This window comes from Podarcis vaucheri (genome assembly GCF_965113315.1).
Source record: "Podarcis vaucheri genome assembly, chromosome: 17".
In the NCBI taxonomy this organism is placed as follows: Eukaryota; Metazoa; Chordata; class Lepidosauria; order Squamata; family Lacertidae; genus Podarcis; species Podarcis vaucheri.
In genome coordinates, this window is record NC_138755.1 from 37,170,591 (window position 1) to 37,196,129 (window position 25,539).

The following is a 25,539-nucleotide window of genomic DNA, read 5'->3' on the forward strand; positions in this document are numbered from 1 at the left end:
CTTCTGTTTCAGTGTATCTGAAGAAGTGTGCATGCACACGAAAGCTCATACCAAGAACTAACTTAGTTGGTCTTTAAGGTGCTACTGGAAGGAATTTTTTTATTTTGACTATGGCAGACCAACACGGCTACCTATCTGTAACTGGTCATGGTGTGTAAGTTAAAGGGAATGTAAATTGAGCAGTTAAAGTGCATAACAGCTGGCCATTGTGCACACTCACAAGGTCTCATGGAAAATTTGCGCATAATTCTTCTATGAAGAGGGAATTATGCACATTTCCCTGTCTAGAGATATAATTTCCAAGAGAACTTTGGAAATGGGCATGTGACTGAATTTTGTATAATCTCTGAATTTTGTACATTTCCTGGGCAATATGTGCAATCTCCAGTCTACATACAGACTTTCCAAGAAACATGCATTTTTTTCTATTTCATGTGCAGAAGTGTACAATCTCTGGTCCCAGGATGCCTGTAGCCCAATGCCTATTCTTACATGGCCCACAATACACCCTCCCGCTGAGCAGCAAAGAGGTTTAAGGGGGGCTCCAGCTAAATACTAACTTTTTCTGCAGGCCAGCCCCCTTTTCATCATTTTCAGCTGTTCCTCAGCTTGCTAAGCTGTTCCTCAGCTTGCTAAGCAGCCCAAGGGGTGTTGCAGGGAGATGAATTTTTTAAATCTTCTCTCTCATTTCCACCACACAGATGGAAATTATCCCCATGCTGCTATTAAGGAAGGGAAAATGCTTAATAGCACCATGGAGTCAATCACCATGAGAATCACAGGGGAGGGAAGGGCTTAAGGGAAACCTGGCTGGGAGAGAAAGAGTATAAAGTACAAAATTCAGTTGTTGTGTGCACAGTTTCCAAGGACTGTTGGAGATTATGTATATTTACTGGGAAATGTGTCTGGAAGGATTATGTGCACTTCCTGACCCTTATATACCAGCTTGATCACTGAGATCATCTGCAGAAACATCATTGGTTGGTAAAGCTCATTTGATAACAAGAAACTAAACCTTGTCATTGGTCCAGTATTGTAGAACACTTTGCCAATGGAAATTGAGCCAGTACCTTCTGTTTCAACTTTCAAAAGACCCGCTGAAAACTTTTATGTACCATCAGGTTTATGCAGGCAATGATGAATGCATATTGCATATTTTTAGAATAGCTAGGTGGTTTCTGATTTTAACATTTTTATTATTATTATTATTATTATTATTATTATTATTATTATTATTATTATTATTTTATTTATATCCCGCCCTCCCCAGCTGAAGCCGGGCTCAGGGCGGCTAACAACAATAAAACAGTATAAAAGTATAGCACAAACAACACTCTAAAATCATTCATTATAAAATTAATTAATTCAGGCCACTGGCAACCATTGGGCCAGAGTGGTTTTTATGTGGTTTTTATTGTGTGGCGTTATAACTGTTGTAAACCACTCTAATACTTTTTATGAATAGTGGTAAAAAATTATATTTACAGTTGTACTTTGGATCCCGAATGCCCTAGAACTCTGACGTTTTGGCTCCCAGGCGCCACAAACCCAGAAGTGATTGTTCCAGTTTGTGAAGGTTCTTTTGGAACCCGAATATCCAACGGGGCTTCCTTGGCTTCCAATTGGCTGCAGGAGCTTCCTGCAGCCAATCAGAAGCCATGCTTTGGTTTCCAAACATTTTGGAAGTTGAACGGGCTTCCGGAATGGATACCGTTCGACTTCCAGGGTAGGACTGGAGAGAGAGAGACACACACGCACAGAGAGATATTCTCATATTCATTAGCTGGTTATTATGCACATTAACCACTCAACTTACATTCCCTTAACATATATATTTGCTCCACTTTCATCTCTGCTAAATAATGTGAAACCCTGGAAAACCTGTTTAACAGCAGAAGAAATGTGTCCAGCAGGAAACCCAAACTTTTCATAAGCCCATTTGAACTCCCTTAAGAACTATTGGCAGTAATCAGTTTTTGCTGTGTGCTATGCTTTATAGCGTTTGTTTTCAGTTTTTAAATTGCAAAATGCTGAAGGGAGAATAATAGGGCATATGAATCCATGCATATACTGGTTTTTGACTGGAAAAAAATGTTATTTCTCCATATTGAGATCCAAATATATTTGGGCCACATAGTCTTCAGTTTTTATGACACTATAAAAGAAAGCAGTTTAGCTGCTTAAAAAACAACAACAGCTTGCTTCCAGGGTCTCCCCCACCTTCCTCAACCTCTTGCCTGTTCATTTTGATTTCCCTTACAAATGTGCAGTCCAGTGTATGCATGGCATGTTTCAGCAACATTTCTTTGCAGTTAGGCAGAATCCCATTGGCTCTGGAAAATCTCCTGGCAGGCCCTTGGCTTCTGCTCTAGCAAATCCCTGAGTAGCACACCCACTCCCTCACTTTAATAAGGAGGATAAGCAACATCCATTTTATACTACTGTCAAAGTCTGGCCCACACTGACCTTACATGTGTGTAGCACATGGTGATTAGAATTCTCCTGCATAATCTATGCGGATGAGGTAAGTAAAATACCAATTAATTGTCACCTCTCTAGCAGAGAGATATTGTGCCTTAGAGACTTCCAGATTTATGGATGTCAAGGTTGTTATGTGCGACCTCTAGCAGAGAAATAATTTTGAATTTTTGTCATTTTTTAAAATTCAGTTTCTTTGTTTTAAGTAATTGAGTCCCTAAGTAATTGAGCCACCTAAGCTCTACCCATCACATTCCTTGCCCTTAAATCCTTTGGGAGTAATTGATGGCTATAGCATTCTGTGTCGCACTGCTTTTTACAGTACAAAATTGCCATTTACTATGCTAGAGCTAAGGGTCTTTTTGTTGCTTACGGCCCAAATGGGAAGCTGTTTCCTATTACCGTTTTGTTACTCTACTCAATGCTAGTTTCAAACCTCTGTATGAAAGCCATAATCCCATGTAGAGTGGATTGAAGTGTCAACTGCGAGGTTAAAAAAGCCATGGAGGGCAGCTCTTAGGGCTGGTTCTCACACACATGTACATAATTTGACTTCTCATTACTTGGCTATTTAGCACTTGGGGACCAATGGCAAACACCTGGTCTACATGTATAGCACAGTGAAGTCGTATGGTCCTGAGAATGGGTTGTGCCGCTTTAGATTACAGTTTGAGAGGATGCTTTGAAAAACAATAATCTCCCACATGTATAACTCCCTGTAAGTAAAAAGCTAGCATATCACAGACAGGTCATAGTTCCCTGCAATGCCAAACCATCCAACCAGAAATCACTGCCAGGGCTCCTCAGCATTTCCTACATATTGCTGAAGACTCTCTCCCTGCTGCTGTATATTTTATTCATATGTTCAGCAATAGTCTGCACTGCCTGCTGAAGGTTTGTAACTAAACTGATCATAACAAGATTCTTTTTTTAAAAAGAAACCTAATAATGTTTAACAGAATGCTTAATCACAAAATTAATCTGGTTGTACCTATAGATAGCTTAAAGTTCAAGCTAATTCAAACACTTTCAGCAATATTTATTATCTGCTAAACAGTTATGGAGAGGGGCATTTTGCATCTGACTGCATTCCTTTCTGTACATTACCTTCTAGAGGCCTCTGGGAGGACTGAAACTTGAAGATCTCTAGTGAATGCTTGTTTACTGCCCACAAACAAAATGTTGCCCCCTGTGTCTCCACAAAAGGCAATAGAGGGGTGAAATGAGAATAGTTATTTGCCCGGGGGGCGGGGGCAGAACAAATTAGCACTGCTGAAGGGTAAATATGCAGGCTAGAGATGCTGAGAAGGTAAAAGGTTGGCCATGTGTGGCTGTAGCTGCTGTTAAAACTAATAACTGCTACAGCAACTTGGTGACTTGTGCCCATGTGGAAGCCTTATTTATTTAGGGCTCTTGCATAAACTATCTCAAGGTTGCATTGAAAGTGTGGTCTTGGCTGGCTGGTAGAGCCAGCGCAATGCCACAGGACATGATGTTCTGTCAGCTGCCCCACATGGCAAATGCTTGCCAGCACATCAGCACATAGCATGGTGTTATAAGATTGTTAGTAAGACCTTTGTCATGACCTCCATAAAATATCAACCCTTTCTGATTTGCACTATTTAAATTATACAAAAATCACTGGTTCTTGATACAATTTGAGGTTGATACCATTATTTTAATATCATGGATTAGAATGCTGAAGTTGGACTGCAAGGCTTGTTTACTGTGTGTTTGCAGCTCTTTGTGTTTCCATTTAATTTGCCTAGTCCACATGACATCACCCTCAAACAACACAAATCCCAAACCTTGCTCTGCTGCTCTCCTTTCCATGTCCAGTACTTCCTCAATTTTTTTTCTGGCTGTTGTTGTAATACTTTCTGGCTCACTTCTGAATGGAGGAGGATAGCCTTGTTGTTGTTTTTTCTTCTCATCCCACGCATTTGCACAAAACCAAAACCCTGCACAAGTAAACCACATTAAAAAAAATATTAACCAGATATTGGGCAGCAAACTGAAAATGGTACTTTTCATTTCTTTTTTCGCTATGCTAGAAAAGATTTATGGCGTGGTCTTGAAAGGAGTGTAGTCCCATTTATACATATTTCTTTTAATCCTTCAGATTTGCACAACACCAGAAAAGTGCAAAGGCAAACTACATTAGCTTTATATATACAGTGGTACCTCGGGTTAAGTACTTAATTCGTTCCGGAGGTCCGTTCTTAACCTGAAACTGTTCTTAAGCTGAAGCACCTCTTTAGCTAATGGGGCCTCCTGCTGCCGCTGCGCGATTTCTGTTCTCATCCTGAAGAAAAGTTCTTAACCTGAGGTACTATTTCTGGGTTAGCGGAGTCTGTAACCTGAAGCGTATGTAACCTGAAGCGTATGTAACCCGAGGTACCACTGTATATATTTACTCTGATCTGTTAAGTTTGCACAAAACCGAAAAACTGTGGATGTGTGTGCTGAGAATTTATAATTGCCTGAATGTATGCTTTTGCTCATTTCCCAAAACAAAACAAAACAAAGGTGCACACATATCTATTTGCTCACATGCCCTGTTGGTACTGAATTGGCATAACAGAATTAACAATTTAGAAGGAGGAACCTTGACCAAAGGAAAGACCCAACTAGTATGAACAGGAAAGACTGAAATTGCTCCTCATAAACTAATTCCAGTAAATCTGGGTGTGGACTAATTCAGTATCATTCTAATGGGGGGGGAGTGGATTAACAGCTAAATAATGCTCAAATCTGGATAAGACCTTAGATGCCTGCCTTCAAATCCCTACTTTTAGTGCAAGCTCATTGATAGCACAGTCCCCGTTATGTCTACCCACAAATAAGTCCCATTGAGGGCTACACATGGGCATATAAATATAGAATTGCAGACTGAATAAACTTTGGCAGGTCACTATTTTTCAGACATATTATAGGGTTGAGAAAATAGAAGAGATAACCTACATCGGTGATCATGATCTTGTTGGGGAAACAGTGTTGTACAAATGGGACAGACCAATATTGTTCACTTAATTTCTATTCTGAACAATGGGTCCCAAAATATTGCTCTTTTGCTTTGCATGGATAATTTTCATTTCTATTTCCTCCCACAATAGGAGGTTGTAAAATGAACAAGATATAATTTAAATATTACATACACACACACCCTATGCCCAGCCAAAAATTTCATCCCCCCCCCCCACAACCTGAACATTTTATCAATTATCTTTCAGTTATAGGACATTTCACGAAAAGGATTTACATAACAACAAAGATTTTTTTTTTTTAGGACAAATGCTACCCTTAATTTAGAATTTTATATTTTATATAGCCTTCCCACTTATCTGTGATAAAGCTGAACTCAACCAGTGTGGACACATCCCTCCCTCCCCCACCAATTATTTGAATACATAGACCAGAAATGCTTTAATATGTTTTTTGTCTTCGAGTAACTTTACTAATGAGTGTGATAGATTCCTATAGCACTGTTTACTCCCCAGCCTGTTCTTCTGAATGCCATACTTGAGGGCTACAGCAAGCAAAAAGATGGATCAAACTGAAGCAATCTAATCAGACTTCTGATATGTATTTCCTTACTTCACTATTTGGAATGTCATCTGATAAGCACATCAGTTATAAGAACATCTAAAGATGACATAAATCATGTTGCTGATGTCAGTAATCTCAGCATAATACTATTTGTACTATGCAACCCATCACTGTGGTATATGAGCGCCTTCCTGTGGCTTCTTAAATGACCTGACTGGCACCTGCCATGCGTCATAACTCACAGGCTCATTCATTTCAGATTCTAGTAAGAAAATGCTCAATTGTGTTGCTGAAGCTGAAGGGGTTTTCACAACTAACTTTGCTTGAAGCAATCAGGCCTGCTAATTCAAGCCTAGGAATTTGAATTTAGCCTTGAATTATGCATATGCATTTACTAAAATAGTACTTTTATTTTAACCATTTCCCCCCTCTGTATTTTGCTTCCACTGCATACTCTCTTCTTTGTGTAGTCTGTTATTTTCAAGCAAGGTCTTGAATTAATTTCTACATTTGTACAGCTCCAGACACACCTAGTACTGCAGAAGCAATGATTAGATCTTATTGCCTGACTTTATTGGTTTTTAATGTCCAGCTTTTCTAACTTGACACAGCTATGAATTTAGAAATATTTGAGAAAACTGTGTATGGCATACAAGCACTGAAATAATAATGGCTGCCTTGGTTTTTATGAACTCTCTCTCTCTCTCTCTCTCTCTCTCTCTCTCACACACACACACACACACACACACACATACCCCAAGAGGTTTCAGTCACTGAAGCCTAGCGAGCTTGCGTGTTTAAAGTCTACTTAATACAAACATGCTAAAAGTGGATAATAGCAACACAGTCTAATGAAGAAAAATGATTCAATTTCATGCTGGTTTGTTGTAATAACTTCTTTACCATTTTCACTCATTACTTTCGACTTGATGTTGATCATGGCAGATCTTGTTTGATGCACTGTTCTCTCTTCTGAACTGATGTGATTTGTGCACATTGTGAAATGTAAGTGAGCCTGACAGGCCTCCCTTTTGGCTACACCTGAGCTATATATATAGCTGTTGTTACAGAGGACGGGGTCACAAGATTGACAATATTGGCATGGCTTCATATGAGGTGAAAAGGTTTGAAACCAGTCAATTAGGATTAGAATCAGTACTTCTATGGGTTTCTATGAAAGGATTAGAGAACAAGTATGAGCCAGAAATGACTGTGTCAAGAAATAAATTGATGATAATATGAATTAAAGGGAAAAATGACAGAAGAATGGACAAGTTTATTCTAGAGGAGAGCGTAATGACAGGGTGAAAGAGTGAATGTTTTGCAATGTGAAGTTTTCATTTTTCAGTTTAAATGCAGGCCTTTTTGATTTCACTACAGAAATGTGAATAGGAGGGAAAAGTCAAACCCTGGAGATATATAAAATGCTGTCAGGGAGCTGCAGAGAAAAATTATATTTTAATAGTCTGATTATGTTAAAAATATCACATGTAAGAAATGAGACAGAAGGTCAAATTTGGAAAATAAGGAAAAATAGTGGCCTATAGAACCATTTTCATCCGAAGGAAGTTGTTCTTATACTGTTTTCCTAGTCTTTACTCTTTTTTTTTCAAATGTCAGTTGCTAAAAAACCTCTGATCCTGACTGAGACCAACTGCTGTGTCAAAGTGAAGTTCCAACAAATATTTCTGGGTGTGGAAGCTGATAGAGGCAAGCACAGAGGCAAACAGTGGATAGCTCTGTTCAACAGAATATCACTATGGCTATATGCTTCTGATAGTTATTTTACTCATGTGCACTTAATCTCGCATCAGTTGATGCCTCCCAGCTGAATGTGTCAACTGTGTTGCACTGAAATATATTGTGTATGCAAAACTGGGCGATCTGAAAATTATATTTGTGGTAGTTAATACAGAATAGTTCATTCACACATATTGTTAACTTGAGTGTCAAACAAGATAGAGTGCATGAACCCTGATACTAGATACAGATAACCACATGCCTAAAATGTTACATTCTCTCCTTCCCGTCCCACCTGGATCTGTTTTCCAGTGGATGCTGGTCCATTCGAGTGAATGGAGCATTGTCCCACCAACCCCAGTCTGCAGCCAGCCGGTCCCCACCTGCTACCTCCGTTGCCAGTCCCAGTGAGCACTAACCACCACTGCTTTTGTCCACTGACATACCTGCAGAGGTGGGAAAGCAGTTGTGGTCCTTAGATACTGATAGATTTGTTTTACATTTTAAAGATAAAAATTACTCACATTTCTTCTGACCCCAGATAACGCTGTTTTACCAGCCAGAGAGAGATGTAGCTAGGGTCCCATTTAATCATGTTGCCTTGGATAGATTTCAGCAGCAGATAAATCTTCACAGCCTGATGACATGCAAAACAATTCTTGGAGGTTTGAGAACTACAACCTGTCCTAGAAAACCCTACCCTTCGTGGTTATTTTAAAAATTAATCTGTCAGGTTAGGACTCGCCACATGAACCTCAGAAGTAGTTAATGCTTTTTTGAGTGTAGTGCCCACTACTCTCAAAGAGGAAGCAGTTAGACTCAGTGGTGGTCTGCTGGGCAGAGGCACTCACCTGACTTCCTGCTGCTTGTGTTGCTACTCCAGGAGGTAGAGGGAAAGGGGCAAAGTGGCAGTGTAGTCGATGCAGTGCAAACACACCGGTGGAAGCACTGAATTGGTTTCACCAAAGGACTTGCGCACCACCTCCCCACTCCATTCAATTTCCCAGTAAGAAGAAGTGACATAGGCTACAGGTCAGGTGAGCCATATCCTGCTGACTGCTACTGGTTAGACCCATGTTTAAAAAGCAAATAAATTTTGGACAACTATTGGCCAGTGTCTGGCTTCTGATCTGGTAGAGAAACAACCTTGTTGACCTGGTGGATACGTTACCTTGGGAATGGGTGTGGGTTGTGTGGCTCTGTTAGTTCTCCTAAAGACCTGGCTGTTTGCATCCACTTTGAAACGATTAATTAAAGACTGGTCTGGGCTTTTAACTTAACTGCTGCTATTTTTTATTTTTTTAAAAAGACTGAGTTGTTATTGTTAAATTTGTACTTTATACTTTTACTTTATGATGTGAAGCACCTTGAGAGTGCTGTATGACCTGAAAGGCCATGTAAAAATACTTCAAACAAACAAAAAGATTAAGATGGGGTCAGAACCATAAGGTTCAAAATATGGTAAACATTGCAACATAGTGTGGTGGCTGCTTAAAAAAGTATGAAATATAATGTTGCATAAGCTTCTGCAACAGGAACCTTATTGCTTTTGTAGCAGCACATTCTGCAGTAAGTGTATTGCTGCATTGGTTTCTGAGGTTGCAGTTGATCCAGGGAAACCTCAGAACATTCTCAATGAGCACAGATCAGTTTATTACAGATATTCTCAAGGAATGCTTGGAAAGACGTTACTTATTTACTCTTGCCCCTACTGCGGCAAGCATGCCGACTGATGAAAGGTCTTTCCTGTTTTGAAATATGTGCCAATTGCCTCCCCTTAAGTATTATATAGAAAGTCTTTTTCATCAGTGCCGTGCGATGGTGCCTCTAGTCTCCTTTCACAAGCTCATCTGTTTGAAATATTGGTCCCTTACACATGTCTTGAACTTTGTGACTTCTCCATGATGTCTGTCACTATAGTATTGATTTCTCCCTGTTTCTCCTCCTTTAAAACTGTCAGTAGAGTCCTCTACAATAGGGAAGGTTTGCTGGTTAGCAATTTCATTGCTTTTACAGTATGGAGAAGATGTATATGTTTTGATTTGAAAACAGGCTTCTGAGAAAGTTTGAGTCATTAAAAAAAAAAAAAAGAATTTGGAACACACATTCACACACTATTATCCATGCTCTCTAGAACATCTTTCGCTTCTGTTTTGAGAGATTTATTAAGCTGCCAGATCTAACTCCCATGTTTATTGTCTGCTTCCTATGGACAATTTATTGTTCAGGAAAAAAGCAGGTGATATAGGTATCCCAGGATGGTGTATTTTGAATTCACTTTCATGCAAAAATCTCATTGCATTTGGAAAGCTAGTGCATCAGGGCAGGCTTCCTATCAAGTACTTCCTAAGCAAAGGTACCCTCTTTTAGTTCGCATTCTTGTGCTGTTTACTTGTTTTTGTTCTTCAGGGTATTTCTGTATGATTCACTGTTACCTTGATCTTATGAATCTGTACCAGGCTATTGGAACTTGTTTGTTTTCTGTTTGACCGTGGCCTAGTTCAGTTTTAAACCAGGGTTTAAAAGGAATGTGTGAGCCTGTGGGCTCCTGGTGAGGCAATCACATATGCTTTGCTCATTTTGCTGCTGCACCATGCTGAACAATGCCATTGCTTAACACATTCCAAGACTGAAACTCTGTAAGGGGTGGACTCTTAAGGTAAAGATAATGGGGCCCCTGACCATTAGGTCCAGTTGTGGCCAACTCTGGGGTTGCAGCGCTCATCTTGCTTTATTGGCTGAGGGAGCCGACGTACAGCTTCTGGGTCATGTGGCCAGCATGACTAAGCCACTTCCGGCGAACCAGAGCAGCGCATGGAAATGCTGTTTACCTTCCCGCTGGAGTGGTACCTATTTATCTACAGTACTTGCACTTTGATGTGCTTTCGAACTGCTGGGTTGGCAGGAGCAGGGACTGAGCAACGGGAGCTCACCCCGTCACAGGGATTTGAACCGCTGACCTTCTGATCGGCAAGTCCTAGACCCTGTGGTTTAACCCACAGCGCCACCCGCGTCCCTGGACTCTTACTCAAGAACAGATAAATAACCAAGGCCTGCTGATATATGCCTTCATCACAAAAAGCAGGCACAAATTGGGGCAGCTGTTAAGTTGAATCTGCTGTCCCCTAAGCCCAGTGATCTACCTTAGAGCTTCTCAGTGTAACCTAAAATGCAGTCACAGACAGAAGGCAATGCCCAAACAAAAAAGGCACAGCCTGAGGGAACTGGCCAGGAGCCCATTTGACCAAAAAGCCCCCTAAAATTCTAGCAGCATTGCATCTTTTTTTTTATTCCTCAATCAAACTAAATAAACTAAAACTTTTTTCAAATTGACGTCTAAACATTACTTTAAAAATACTAACTTAAAAATGAGATTAAAAATACAATTTATTTGCTGTAGTGATAACTAGGCATATACAAATATACTGTCAATTTTCATGATCTTTATCTTTAATCATATAATGAGCTAACCCAAGTTGACCAAAACAGATTGTTTCTTCTAGTGAATGAGACAGCGCTTACCAGGTGTGAGCAAAAGGTAGTGAAAGTAGCTCAGACAATGACAGAGCCAGAAGCAGGCAGAAGAAAAAGACTGGAATGGATCTGCAGTAGGCAGAGGCTGAAGATCCATTCCAGCAGTTCCCCCCTGCTTGCCCTCTGTTCCTTCTGCCTCCCTTTTTCTTAAAAAATTGGGTGTGCCCGGACACGGCCATGGTAACAGGGATAGTTGGCCTATCACTAATTTAAATCAATCCACCCACTCTGAGTAGGTATGCAAGCTGCTCTAGGGACAAGTGTGGATTACTGATGTGCAACTTCATATACCCAGGTGACTCAAGTTTATTTATTACTTTATCCTGTAGGTTTTCCTGGCACCTTGTGTTTACACTATGATCTGAGAAACATGGACTAAGTAATATGTTAGGTGTTGGACAAGACACTGAGGAGGATGGCTTTGTTACTCTTTCTCTAACTCCTTCATTTCCTTGGTGATACCTCTGAAGATTTGTGATTTACACCATGGCATCTCTTCTCTTCTAGGCTCTCCTTACTATTACAGCGCTGCAGCCCGAGGAGCAGCACCTCCAGCAGCCGCTGCTGCTTATGACCGCCACTGACACATGGAACCAAGAAGCACTTATTAAACACATTATGCCGGATGACACAACTGGAACCACCTAGCATGCAACTGCAGAAATCGGACTACAAGGATGGATAAGAGAAAATGCCCCGCATGAACCCATGCAACAATTGGAATGTTATTCTTTCAGCTAGGTGAACCACTTATTACTGTTTTTAATCATTGAAATTCTAGTGACCTTAACTGAATCTCCCATAAAAAAACAGAGCAAACAAAGAATCAGTTTCGATGACATTCCCTGTGGTTTGCAAGATGCAGTAGCCATGAGATACGCACAGTCTTCTTGCTTCTGGACTAACTAGCTGGTTCTCTGGTTCTCCTGACCATGTCAGGGGAACCAAAGCAGTTCTAAATGTTGAGCAGTCCTCCATTGAATGTCTCTCTTTAATGTGCGTTGTAACAGGATGCGTGATTCAACATGGACTGTATGGGTTGAAGTTTATTTTAGGGAGAGGGCATTAAGGGGAGGGGAAATGGTCTGCTCAAATGACAAAGCACCAATGTAAATAACTTCTTTGTGTTACTATGGAGTGGTATAGCATAAACAGCAACAAGGGACAAATGAGGAGTTTAAAATACAGTGGGAAAATGTGTTTTGATACTGGTGCACTGACTCCAAGAATTCAGTAAGCTTTAAACTAACTTTGAACCAGGTTAACATTCATTGTGGCTATTTCTGGGGCTGTTGTTCTTTCTTGATACATAATTCAAATCTGATGGTCATGTGGGCATATATGCACCATATGTTGGCATTGAACATGTGAGCAAATGACAGACATGGGCAATTAGTGACATTTTAACTGCTGAATATTAATTTATGCTTATTTGCAGTCACTATTAGCAAAGTTACACACACACTGGCTGTAGCTTTAGTTAAATGTTACAGAAGAGGTTCCATAAAACGAAAGCCTTATGTATATTGCAATTGCAGAAATTTAAGGTGGTACTTTTTCCAAACTGCTTAAACAGTCGTAATTGGGGGCCACTATGAAAGCTACACTAAAGTTCCCTTCCCATTAATAAAGGGGCAGTGGTCCAAGGTTGCTCAGCTCCCTGAGCCAAATGTCTAGGTGTTGAGTTGGGATGGAAGGATCTGTTAGTTTGGGTTTTCTCAATTTCTCCAATATTAAATTTAGTCCTCCACATTTTGCAGCAATTTTTCCCCCTCAAAAAAAAACTTGTAAAAATTCATTATTTTACTGTGAATTTCATATTTTTATATGCAGTTTTGACTAATACACATTTTGCAAGCAATTTTCTGTATATTATTGTCACTAATAGATTCATTTTTATTCACACGTCCCTCTAAAATGCACTTTTGTAAACGCTAATTGAAGGACTACACCACAAAATTCAGATTAGTGCAAATTTCTAAGAATAGCTATGTTTTGGTTTACCTATTGTTTCAGAAACAGCAAATTTGATAGGTTCAGCTGTAAATGCACAATAAGTCAAATTTCCTCCTGTGTGTAAACATCTTGAGATAACTAGAACTCATGGAGGTTACCGACCTCTACTGGAGCCCCTTTTACATTAATTAATTAATCATTTTATTGTATGCCACCTTTCCATAGTTAAAACCACGCTCAAGGCGGCTTACATGAAAAAGTACACCATTACAAACATAACAAAAGTAGTCATAAACAATAAATAAAATAAATCAAAAAGTAAACAACCAAATTGAACATTTTCCACATACCTCTAAAAAGATATAAAAATAAAGATTAAAAAAATTAATATCAACAACAACCCCTCTCTCAACAAAATCCCTGAAACAAAACCCTAGTGCAAGTCTGTTCCTCTCGCCTGGCCCCCCTGCACTCTGGATCTGCTTATTTCTTAAGAACTTAGAAAACTACCTTCCATCACCGTCAGGCCACTGTTTCTTTTTGCTCACTATTGTATACACTGGCAGCAGTCTTCCGGGGGAGCCTTTGTATATCCACCCTGGAAATGTGACATATTTACCTCAAGAACTTAGGACCATTTGCACATGTGCTCTACTACTGAGCTATGCCCCTTCCTCAAACATTCTTACAAAATTTCTAAAGCTTGATAAAAATAGTTATGCTCTCTGATATGGAAGAAGGACTGGTTAAGCCTCTTAATCACTTAGGTTTATTGCTTTTGACTGCTGCAAGTTTTACCACTGTGCACAAATCGAATGCTGTGGCAGTGTTGGCTGTTCTTAGCAACTGTGCTTGAAATGTGCACCATTATCCTTTTCTACCCAACTAAGAGCTGATTCACACTGCCAGGTTCTTCCACATGATCAGGTTACATGTGCTTTCCCATGTAGACATCCCTGCTTGATACATGGACATGTGTGTGTGTGTGTGTGTGTGTGTGTGTGTGTCCAGAAAGCTGCACAACTTAAGGGGCAGAGCCAATATTGTGACCATACTACTGATCCTTTAATCCTTTTAATCTCTTCATGCGCATAACACATTGTGACACCCCCAGGGTCCATCACAAGGTTTCTCCCCAGGTTGTCATTAAAGGGTACTCCACTAAGTCCTGACCTCTCTCAAACATATCGGTTACCATGACCTACTGACAGCAGAAGGACTCTTCTCCATCACCCGTGGCACGATAGGCAGTGGGCAAGAGGCATAGTTTATATTAGAATCTACCCAGACCAGAATTCATCCTTTCAAGCTTGAACTTTTATTTAATTGAGGAACCCACCCACCAGTGCAGCCAAGTAACATCTACACAGTTGTAATTCTAACGTCCTGCCTAAGTGTGTCTGCTCTCGAGTCTCTACAACTATCTTCTCTCTCTTATAAATATATTTCATTATAGCCTTCCTCTCACTGTCTGTCTCATCTTCCTCTAATCCACCAATTGACCTTCCCAATTGGCACTCCTTCCCTCTCTTAGCATTCCACTCCCCTTACTGTCAGCCAGACTCCCTTTCGGACTTCGGTTACACGTGTGAATGAGGTTTTACAGCATTCTGCTTTCTAAAACTAGGCTGTGACGGAAGTCATGTCATTAGGGGATACCTAAATTGCTCATATTTCTCAAGGCACCTTGGAAACAACACAGCATACAGTGAAAAAATAAAATCATCTGAAGCTGCCATAATTTCACTAGGAATGCACTTACACCATGAAGTGTGTAGATTCTCATCTTCAACACTGTCCCCCAAAGGAACTAATAGTTCCTTGACATTTTATTTAATGTTCCTTGCATCCCAATCCATACAGAATGAAGTTTACAAATGGTGGAAAAGATGGGCATCAATCAACTGTGGTGCCATAAAATTCCCTTAACTCAAAAAACAGTCATTTTATTCCTCTTAAAAAAATAAAAAAATGTGACCCAGTGATGGCCTGCCTAAAGAAAGGAAAATTACAAGGGAAGAAATATCTCCTTTTTCACAGAAGCCAATGGAATGAATGTTGAATGGTGTTAGTGAATGTTTCATGTGGCTGCCTGACATGTGTGTTGTTTCTGTACAAATATTTCAATTTCTTTGTTTTGTTTTTGCATCAGTTAGGCAATCTTATATCCGCTTCCCTGGGAGAAAGGCCTATTCAATACAATGGGATCTCCTTCTGTCTGAGTAGACCTGTAAGTGATGCTCAGCACCACATGCTTTTGCACTGCTTCTCAGGCAATCTATCACTTTCAAGAACAGCAGCTCTGAGTCCTGTTTTAAGATGAAATGTGATGTCTGACTGGGATCCTGGGGCCTTGCTGACTATCTAAAATGTGTCGGGGGGAGAACTTCACAGGGAGTTAAGTTCTTAGCCCTTCCCACATCCACTAGGTTTTTCCTGATTTGCCCTCCTTCTGCCACCTTTCCCCAGTCAAAGTTCCAGGTGTTAGCTGTGGCTATGAGAAATATTACTATTGGAGAGAAGTGCAGTAGAGAGATAATGGATGAACGATTAAGCGTCCCCCTCACCCACCTGCTGTGCTCTTCTTCAAATCAGACCCTCCCACCACTGCTCTTTACATGTTTGCCAGACCTGTTTCTCCACTGAAACTTTGTCCCTTAGCCTGTAAAACTGCAGCTCCCTTTTGCATCTTTCGCTTCAAATAAGCTATTGAAGAAAAACTTCATTTTCTGTTGATCATATCAGAATTTCTTATTTCAACATTTTGATGTAAAAAATGCTACTTGGTAATACAAACTAAATATACAGTACACAGATAACCAGCAGATTAACTTCAAGCCCTCCAGGAGTTCACAAGAACGGTGCAGAACGGTGAGATGGATGAGATTTTGTGTAATGCCTTCTAGTCCCAAAGAGGACCTCTGGGATATGTTCCAGAGGTAGGCATGCCAACAAAAGCTTATCTCATGCATTTTCCATATTCTATTTGCTGTCTAATAAAACTTTCATCGTCCAATTCCTCATTTCCATTATAGATTGCTATTGGTCCCTGTTTTAGAACTTTAATATATGAAAGGGATTCAAGAATATTTACAGTAACAAAATTAAAGAGGCCTTAGTATAAAAAGCACACACATTTTAATAAAAGTCTAACTGCATAATACTAGTGACATTTTCAGTATCAAAAGCCTGCACGGCAATTACTGGATGTTTGTCTGATTCAGTATGCTCATTGCTAGCTGGAATGAAAATTGATTTACAAACCTATGTGTGACCATTCAGTTTCATAGCTCAAGAGAAACACATTTTGGCCTAACTTTCAATGTGTTTGTATGAAAGCAAGGAGAGGGTTGAAAATAAGAGTTTCATCTGTAACTGAAGGGGAAATTATTTTTCCTGATTTCTAATAATATTTCAAAAAATTAAGAAGTGGTACATGAAATGTTAGCTTTTACTAACAGAAACAACTGGTTACTATTTTAAAAGTCCATGTTTCTCCATACTTCATCTTTGCTGGCACCATTGTAAGCCTTTATTTGTGAAAAATTATAGTATTTTTTACCTAGGGGTAAAATCAGGAACAAAACACAGTTCAGTTGAATTGGGCAGTCAGTATATAAGCTTAAAAAGTTCTCTTAACCTGTGCTTTAAAAAAAAGATAAAATGGAGGGGAGGGGGAGTGTGAACAGGTAATCTGGAATTTTAGCACATGAAGAACTCTAGCCAACTACTCTTTATTTCTAGTTAAATTGAACAATTCAAACTGTATGACCAGAGGAGTTATACAAAATTTGGTTTATCTTTATACCAAGTATGCTGCAAGAAGCTTTAAGAAATTGCTTTTCTAGACACAGTTCATTGCGACCTTCTGTATGAATGAGACTGCAATCCTACACCCACTTCCCAGGGCGCAAGGGCCATTGGACCTAATGAGACCTACTTCTGAGCTGGGGCTTGCTCCCTACTGTGGGTGCCCAGGGCATGCTTGGCACTGGCGCCGAAATTTGTGGGTGCCCACCCCCTTCATGGGGAATTTTGTGGGTGCTCAGGCACCCAGGGAGCTGGCACCTATGTTTCTGAGTAGGCATGTAGAGGATTGCATTGTGAGACTTACACAAATTCCAGGCAGGCTGTGGCCACAATTTTGGAGGGTTGTGGGTGCCCTTCCACTATGTACAGAGGGGTCAAAGCAAGGCTCAGATTGCTGCAAACTCTTGCTTCCCACCTGCACCTTTGATCTTACTGGAATAAAAAACTGACCAAGCAGTCCCCTTTGTGCCAGTCTTTTCTGTGTAGGTAGATTTGTTTTTGCATGGCATTCTTAGCGGACACACACAATATACAGTCTGCAAATGTGAAAAAATAGCACTATGATATTTGCAGGAATGGCAGGAATTTTAACATGGGGTGGAACGGCCTAGATCTGCTGGCTTCACACTAAAAAAAAACCATCCATTAGATCTTTTCCACATTTTCCATTTGCCCTGCTCTTAGTCTGTGCTTTAATACTGTGTGACTGAGTTGCCCCCCCCCCCAGCTTTCCCTGCAAAAAACTGCTCTTTAAAGCAGAATCTGAGCAAATGGCATTTTAAACCTCTGATTCAACTTTGAAGAGCAGGTGTTCCTAGGGAAAGTGTTAGAACAAAAAATGGGGGTGCTTTAACCAATTTCTAGCCCAAATTGGTTACTTTCAAACTATGGATTAACAGTGAAGGCAATGTTCTTACAACAGGCTCTCACGTCCGCTTTTTAGTGCCATACCAAATGCTTAAGGTGTCCATAACTCACAAAGGCAGCCACTCCTCAAGTTAGCAAGCCAAGAACCTTTTCTTCCTCTACCACAAATGTGTGGCTTCCGAGGGTCAGCTGAGGTGAGCTTTTATTCTTCCTAGGTTCAGGCAGCCAAAAACACCCTCACTTATTCTGTGTGGCAATGTTAAAATGCTTTTGACTTGCTGAGTATTTGATGTTGCCATACATACTTTGCCCGTTGATGGGGCAAAGCAGGATAAGGAGCATTCAAGCATTCTCTGATTTGGCATGGAGCCCCAACTCAACCAGGAGCTTTTCAACAGCTTGCAGTAGATTAGGAAGACCTTTATGTATGCAGCCTTTGAAAATTCCACACTCCTGGTTCTGCTATCCCCTATTGACTAGGTTCTAGTCCCTCACAAGTACAGGAGCAGAGCTTATGAGAAAAGCAGGGTGAGCACGCTGGAGGGAATATTCAGCAAGAGCAGCCTGCAGCTCCGTTCCCATTCAGAGATGTATTGTACACTGCAATTTCTAAGGTTACCATTGATATACATGTACTTGGGGAAAGAATATGCACCTCCGCCCTTAATTCTAAGTCTACAATGTCCACTGGGCTTTATGAACATCTGAAATTATTCATTACATCCCCACAACACATATTTCAATGATACTGATTTCTTTTTTTTATAAAAAAAATTAATATCATGCCCATGCAACATTCATTTTATGTTTCCTCACAGCCAGTTTAGACAATCATATTTATTAATATATGATAAAATCAGCAATGTAAGATAACACAATGAGGACAGATGAACCACCACATTTACAGCTCGTTCAACCCTTTGCCTCTCTTGCAACCTCATAAACATAGCAGGACAACAAATAAGCATTCATTTGCATATATCTTTGACAGATTCCTAGGATCTAACCTTTTTCAGATATTAAGACTTGCAGGGAGCAGATGTACATGTATGCATAAGAGCCAACTCCTAAGGGCCATGCGGACTTCAGCTCCCACAATAAAATAATTTGTGGTTGAGGCACACATTCATTGCCCCAACCATGTACACAAAATTCCCAAGTAAACAAGCATGTGGACCAGCTCACAACAGTCTATTATTTTGTCAATAGAAACAAGTTTATTGAGGGAAAAATATTATCAGTTGCTAACTATAAGGTCAACAGATACTCTTGAGATCCAATTCAAGCTTTACCTTTCCAGTTTGAAAGCTGCCTCAGCATGGTCTGTCCCCCCACAGTTCTATTCTGTATGAAACACTGTGGGACAGCAGGGGCTAAAATGGTTGCCTCCAGTGCTACTGATACCAGGGCGGCCAGTTCACAACTCAGAATGCCTTGAAGGTTGCTTTTTGCTCGGTGTGAAGGAGGAAAGGCACTCTCCTCTCTAATATAAATGCCATCATGAAAGGTGGTCCTATCACGGTCCTCATGTCTGGCACTGGGCACTGAGGGGAGGGGGGGAGGACGGATCACTTGGCAGTTGGCTGAGGGTGCTGTCACCTTATGTGAGCTGTGCAAAATGTGATGGCGATGGACTTATCGTGCCCTATGCATCATAGTGTTCACCTATGAACTAGACAATGCTGAAGCCGTTTCCATGCTGCAAAAGTAATGCTGTAATTACAGTCTTTTTGACTGCTGAAAAGGCCTTAGGAACTTTTCCATCCAAAGGGGTAGCTGTGTTAGCTGTTAGCAAAAACAACAGAGTCTTGTGGTACTTTACAAACTAGCTAATTTATGAAAGCACAAGCTTTCATGGACTAGAATCAACAAAAGCTTATGCCCACAATATATTTATTTGCTCTTGAGGTGCCACAAGGGTCTTTTGTTGTTTTATCTAGCAATTCTACACTCACATTAGTGAAGATAGGTCAATATATATCAACTAAAGATCCAGAAAACGTTTGGGGTTTTATTGGAAGTCCTGCATCCACTGCCTTAACGGTGCAAAAGAGAACACATTTCTCTTTTCTAGAGATACCGTGCTTTGCAGCTGGCTTAGCACCCAGTGCCCTTCTGTGTTTACTCTGCAAGGGACAGTAGTGTTCCAAGCTTAACCAGAATATTATTAAAGGAGTCCTATTGTTTATGGAAGGAAAGTTGGTGGCAAATATCTCCAGTCCTGAAACTGCTTACTCTGAGAGAGTCCCTCCAGCTTTAACTGGGAAGTACATGGTTTGATAGTGAAACCAATCATTTACATCTGTTGAATATTGATCGGTCACTCTCAAAAGATCTGGAGGTGTGACTCTCTTTTGATAAGCCCTAAAAAGAGTGGATGCTTATCTGAAGCATCTCCAGTTCTTTTGAGGTTTAACTTTTCTATACCCTTTCCCGACCTCAAAGCTCTTTCCAGTGGAGCTACATTAAATATATTATTTCTCAGAGAGAAAAATGTATACTTTATATAATGTATCTTTATACGATCATATTTTTACAGCTTCTCTAGAAGATTTTAACCAGGATAGGACTCCTTTATTAAAAAATATTGGCAGATTTCTAGTTGAATAAACTTCGTATGTAGAAAACTGAATTTGATAAACTTTATGAAGTTTTAGAATTTGAAGTTTCAATTCCTTCTGGAGTGTTCTGTTGTCAGTATTATACATATATATAATTAATTTTCAATATTAAATTGGTTAAAATTTTTAGACTTTATGTTGTGAACAAAAGTTGGCTTTTGGGACATGGGGGCAGTAGACAAAGGAAATTAAATTAAATTTCTAGTTTTTCAATAGTAAAGTGACTTGTGTCACTTTATCTGTTTCTAAGGTCTCTGAATGTATGGGGATTCCCTGATTTTAGCCTACCCCAAACCAGCAGGAAGTATTTCAAATATCTCCACTAAAATTAACAGCGCTGAATAAAGGGGTCCACAGACCATATCTGTGGACCTGCCTGACAATGTATTTTCTCATTTATGGTCTGATATTTACTCCATCATATTTCCATTTTCCTTGGAATTGAAACAGGGAGGAAGCTCATAAATGAAACCACACATTTTTTTTTCCAGCTCAGGCTGCAACTATTGTATTTATGAATGTGGCAAGCTAAACTTTCTGAGTAATCAATAGTCAAACTTTTAATTGCTACACTGTATATACCAGAATACACCTGAAATGTGTGTGTGTGTGTGTGTGTGTGTGTGTGTGTGTAAAATCTGGTTCCATCCTACATGCTATCATTTTATGACTGGTGTCAACATGACAATGCCAAACAAAATACACCATGCAAGGCACAGTACCAGAAATATCATTAATATTGGATAGCTTAGTTAATCTTTATTACAGTCAAAGACCAGACAACAGAAATAACAATAATAACAGCACCAAGGGACAGAAGCAGTAGACGCAATCAAAAGTTTCATATATACTTATTTACATTAAAAGTAGCACTCCATAAGTCTATGATGCAGAGTCTAAAATCAGTATTCATCAGCTAGCTTGGCTGTCAGATCATGTGACCATCTTTACATGCTGGACAGCGTCCAGACTTGGTTTCTGAAGAGAAAAGCTGCTTCCATCCATGGGAGGCTTCTCATTCAGCAGAGGAATCCCACCAATGGAAAAGCAATTCCAGAATATGATTTTGCTGGTTCTCCCTTCCCCTGCAGTCCCCTTTGCCACCTCAGATCTACTCTGGAAGGTTGGAGGACTCTCTGGAACAGCATGAGAGATGACACTGAAATGGCAGGGGGGTGGGAAAATTGGCCAAAAACAAATGCCTCTCATCTCTTCCGCTGGCAAGAACATCCGCAGTAAAACCTGGTTCAGTGGATGCCACCACTGGTGGGAGAAAACCCTGGTCCAACTCATTGTCCCTCTTTCAATATCATTGTGTACTCTATGTTTCAATATGACAGCCAAGACAGTACAAAGAGCATTTGTTGGCCAATGTTTGCATCTTTGTGTGGATGCGTACACATCCCTATTGGAATTGGTCCAAAGTCCATTACAATCCTGGATTTCCCAGCTTGTTTGTGAGGTCTGCAATTACACGGCCAGTCTTTGAGATTTTTTCACCCTGCCTTGCAAGGCAAACTTAAGTCAGGTGGGCACTTGCATGCACATCATTTTTTTTTACTCCTTGTTTTTGTATAGGGAGGTAATTATTGTCCTGCTGCAAAGTAGCTTTAAGTCTATCTCCAAACAATTCATAGAGGTAATTCACCTCTGAAAGAGACTCTATGAGGGAGGTCATGGAAAGCCTAAGTGTAATGTGGAGGTCCAAAGTGGTACATAAGGGGTCCCTGAGTGCTTGGTTGTGTCCAATGTGATGCTAAAACCATTTCCGTTTTCAACAACAGATGCCTATGCCATATCACAATTAGCTTTTGAAAGTCCCCTTCATTTCAAAAGTGACTTGCCATAAAACACTGCAGGCTGCTACCTGAAAAACACAAGCCCAAAGCCTTCTTGGGGGCATGGAACTAGTTGTGCTGTCCTTTGGATCCTGGCCAATGTAAACAGCTGGCAACTAATAAAGGATAAATCTAATTCTCCCCTGGAACGAATCCTGCAAAAAACATAATGCATGAACAAACCTCTTCTTTCTTTTGTTTTGCTCAGACCTGTATTGGAAAAGACACTGTCCTGGTCTGTCACTTTCTAGTGGCCTTTAAAAACACAGAAACATGTTACATTGCAAATGGATTCCTTTCTGAGTGAATGCTAATTTTTTTTTCAAAGACAAACTCCCTTTATTAAGGGTATCCAGCATCAAAGAAATAAATGTCGATTGTATTCACCAAAGTCTCTGATGGCTGTTTAGAAGCTTACTTTTGAAAACCAACAAAATAGACAAAACAAATAAAAAAACATAAAAATACAATTGAATTGCCTTTGAACATAGGAGATGACTGTCTCCACACAGATAAAATTGCTTCTTAAAATGTGTATGTTTTGTATTCTTTTTTTCTAGTAGGAAAAGAACTGACTTGAAATCTTGGTGTTTTTTTCTTAGTGTTGTGTGTTGCTTTTGTGTGTAATAATATTTGAATGTAATGACAGCAGTGCCAATTTGCCAAAGATGTCGAACACTTTGTTTTGTTTAATTTTGTTTTGGGTTTTGGGATGTTTTTGTTTGATTTTTTTTTTAAGCTGGGTGGGTGTTTAAGGTGTGGGTCAAAGGGAGGGGTGTTTGGGGAATAAGTTGATTTCTTTTTGCTTTGGTTCTCAATTTTCTTGTCAATACTGGACTGTGATTTTTATTCTAAGTTAAATGGTTGACTGCAAACATTTTATTTTAGATTAGTTGAAGAAACATGCAATAAGATTGGCGTAGTTTCAATATCTGTGTGTCTTTTCATGAGAGTGACTGTTACTTGTGGACATTTTGATTTTATGTAACCTTTATGTGAGATAATTATTTGTAAATATTTACCATAATTTTATTGGTTCCAAAAATAAAAATAATTTTTTTAAGTTCAAAGGATATAATGTTGCTTTTCTTCCAGAGAAGAGTGAAATGGGTTGACAGCAAAGAAATAAAAAACTCTTGATATTAGCTGAACCACTGGATTCTAAATAATCTCTCAGGGCAAATGTACCTTTCAAGTAAATATATACGTAAATATGGATTGTTGCGTTTCCATTAAGGTAAGATTGCCAGCCACTGCCAACACACTCATTTGCTATATACTTTCAGTAGCAACTTGCACTTTGGTTTGGTGGCTGAATTCCACTTCCTAACAATGATGGCTGGTCCATTAGGGCTAATGGGGCACTGTCCCACCAACTGCAGTCTGTTCTCAATGGTGGACCTATATTTTTGGAGCTTGAACTGTCACGGGGCCCCTTCGCAACAGAATCAAGGTCTGTGTAACCACTGTTATCTTCTTCAGTGTGGTTGCTCCATGACAGATCACCACACCTTTACAACATCTGTGCTACTGACTCTCAAACTTTGGGCTTGTTGAAATATATACAGTAACAAATGAACCTTGAGTTTGTGCCACTCAAATTGGGTCTGCTAGGCAATGTGGGCTAAAGTTGCTTCTGGGGTCCCTGCACAATTTGGATCCCTTATCTTCCAGACCAAATCCCAAAGAAGGAAAGCAGACTCTATAGTCCAGGAGGCCCCAAAGAGACTAATATCCAGTCTCCTAGATGGTGTACAAGTCACCTTGGAGCAATTTCTCCAGAAGTTCCACTAGCTGAACCTGTAATTAATATTAAATTGACTTTAAAATAAAACATATGTTATTACACAAAAGCTTTAGTTAATGAAAAAATTAATTATTTATTCTCAGTGAATTATGAATAATCAGATTGTTTAGAGTTGACTGCCTTCAAAGTAAGGGAGGGGGAGCAATATTACACATTACTGGTCTTTCCCCCCAAAGCCAGCAGTTTCGTCACACTTTCCCAGTGTAAAGGAAAATTTAGCAACCTGTGCTTCTCTTATAAATTAACTGTACATATAATGTGCCAGAAGGGTACCCTTTATATTTATTTATGAATGGAAAGGGTGCCCCTTATACCACTTTGCTTCCAGTTTATCCATCCACACCATTTTTAGTTATAAAAGGATGAAATCCACATGGCGTCTCTGCTCCATAAACCTCACTGGTTTATGGAGCAGAGTTATGCAAGAGCAGCACCTTTTCTTTCTGCGGTACTGTTTCCATTAGCAAGGTTGTTTACAAAGACTCTCCTCCTGCAAAGAGGGGAGGGGTTGTGGGCAGGAGCCGATCTCTGCCTCAAGCAGGGGGTGTTAGCCCCCTGCCACCCACTCACCTGTCTGGCGCACCACACCCACAGGCAAGCACCCAACCAGGTGGCTTGAGGGGGTGTGGACAGCAGCTTAACTTGCTGCTGTGCCAGCCACGCGGCCTCACTTTTCGCCGTCCCGTCGCGAGTCTCTTCTTTCTTTCTGCAGTACTGTTTCCATCAGCAAGGTTGTTTACAACTTGACTTGAGACAAATTAGGAACATCTTAAAGACTCCAGTTGGTGTCAAGCTGGTTTGATAATCAACATATTAAACAGTAACAACAACAACATGATGCATATGCATTTTGGATACTGTTCTGTAACCACAGATCAAAAACCCAGCACTGGAAACACAGTGAGTGCATAATAATTGCCAGTGTGACCATAGCTTGAACTGGACATTATGCCCACTAGTTGTATATTAAAGGTACAGGTGAAAAACTGTCCACTGACTATCAAAGTAGGCTCACATTGTGTCCAAATCATCTCAGAGTGCTTTCACAACACACTCTCCATTGTGCTGATCCTGACCAGTTCGCAAATTAGTAGGAAGCTAATGGGAAAGATTACAAAAACCTCATCACACAGCACTTCATGCCAGCCAGGGTTCATTCGTTTGATCGAATGCACCGGAAAATACCCTCCTGTATACACACCACCGCTTCGCCACATTATGGAGCCTTGGCTGAAATGGGACATGGAGGATGCTACTAGATCTGAAATATCAAAACTTTCAATAACTCAACAACTGGAAAGCTTAAAAAAAAATCTCCATAGGCAACTACTGAAGTAAC

At 40.0% G+C, this 25,539-nt stretch overlaps 1 protein-coding gene and 1 long non-coding RNA gene across 5 annotated transcripts in view; one reads left to right on the forward strand and one right to left on the reverse strand.

Annotated features, from left to right (window-relative positions):
• Positions 1-12,127, forward strand: part of PAX5 (paired box 5) — a 225,357-nt gene extending 213,230 nt beyond the window's left edge. For all 3 annotated transcript variants that reach the window (XM_082205048.1, XM_082205050.1, XM_082205049.1), the window contains one exon: positions 11,809-12,127. In XM_082205048.1, coding sequence (XP_082061174.1) covers positions 11,809-11,885 — 77 coding nt within the window. In that variant the 3' untranslated portion in view covers positions 11,886-12,127. The remainder of the gene's footprint in view (positions 1-11,808) is intronic.
• Positions 4,136-25,539, reverse strand: part of LOC309522110 — a 106,960-nt gene continuing 85,556 nt past the window's right edge. The window contains exons 4-5 of one of the 2 annotated variants that reach the window (XR_014214845.1): positions 6,931-7,401; positions 4,136-4,439 (exon numbers count right to left, since the gene is read on the reverse strand). This is a non-coding gene — a long non-coding RNA (uncharacterized lncRNA). The remainder of the gene's footprint in view (positions 4,440-6,930; positions 7,402-25,539) is intronic. The other variant, XR_014214844.1, reaches the window with a different exon arrangement.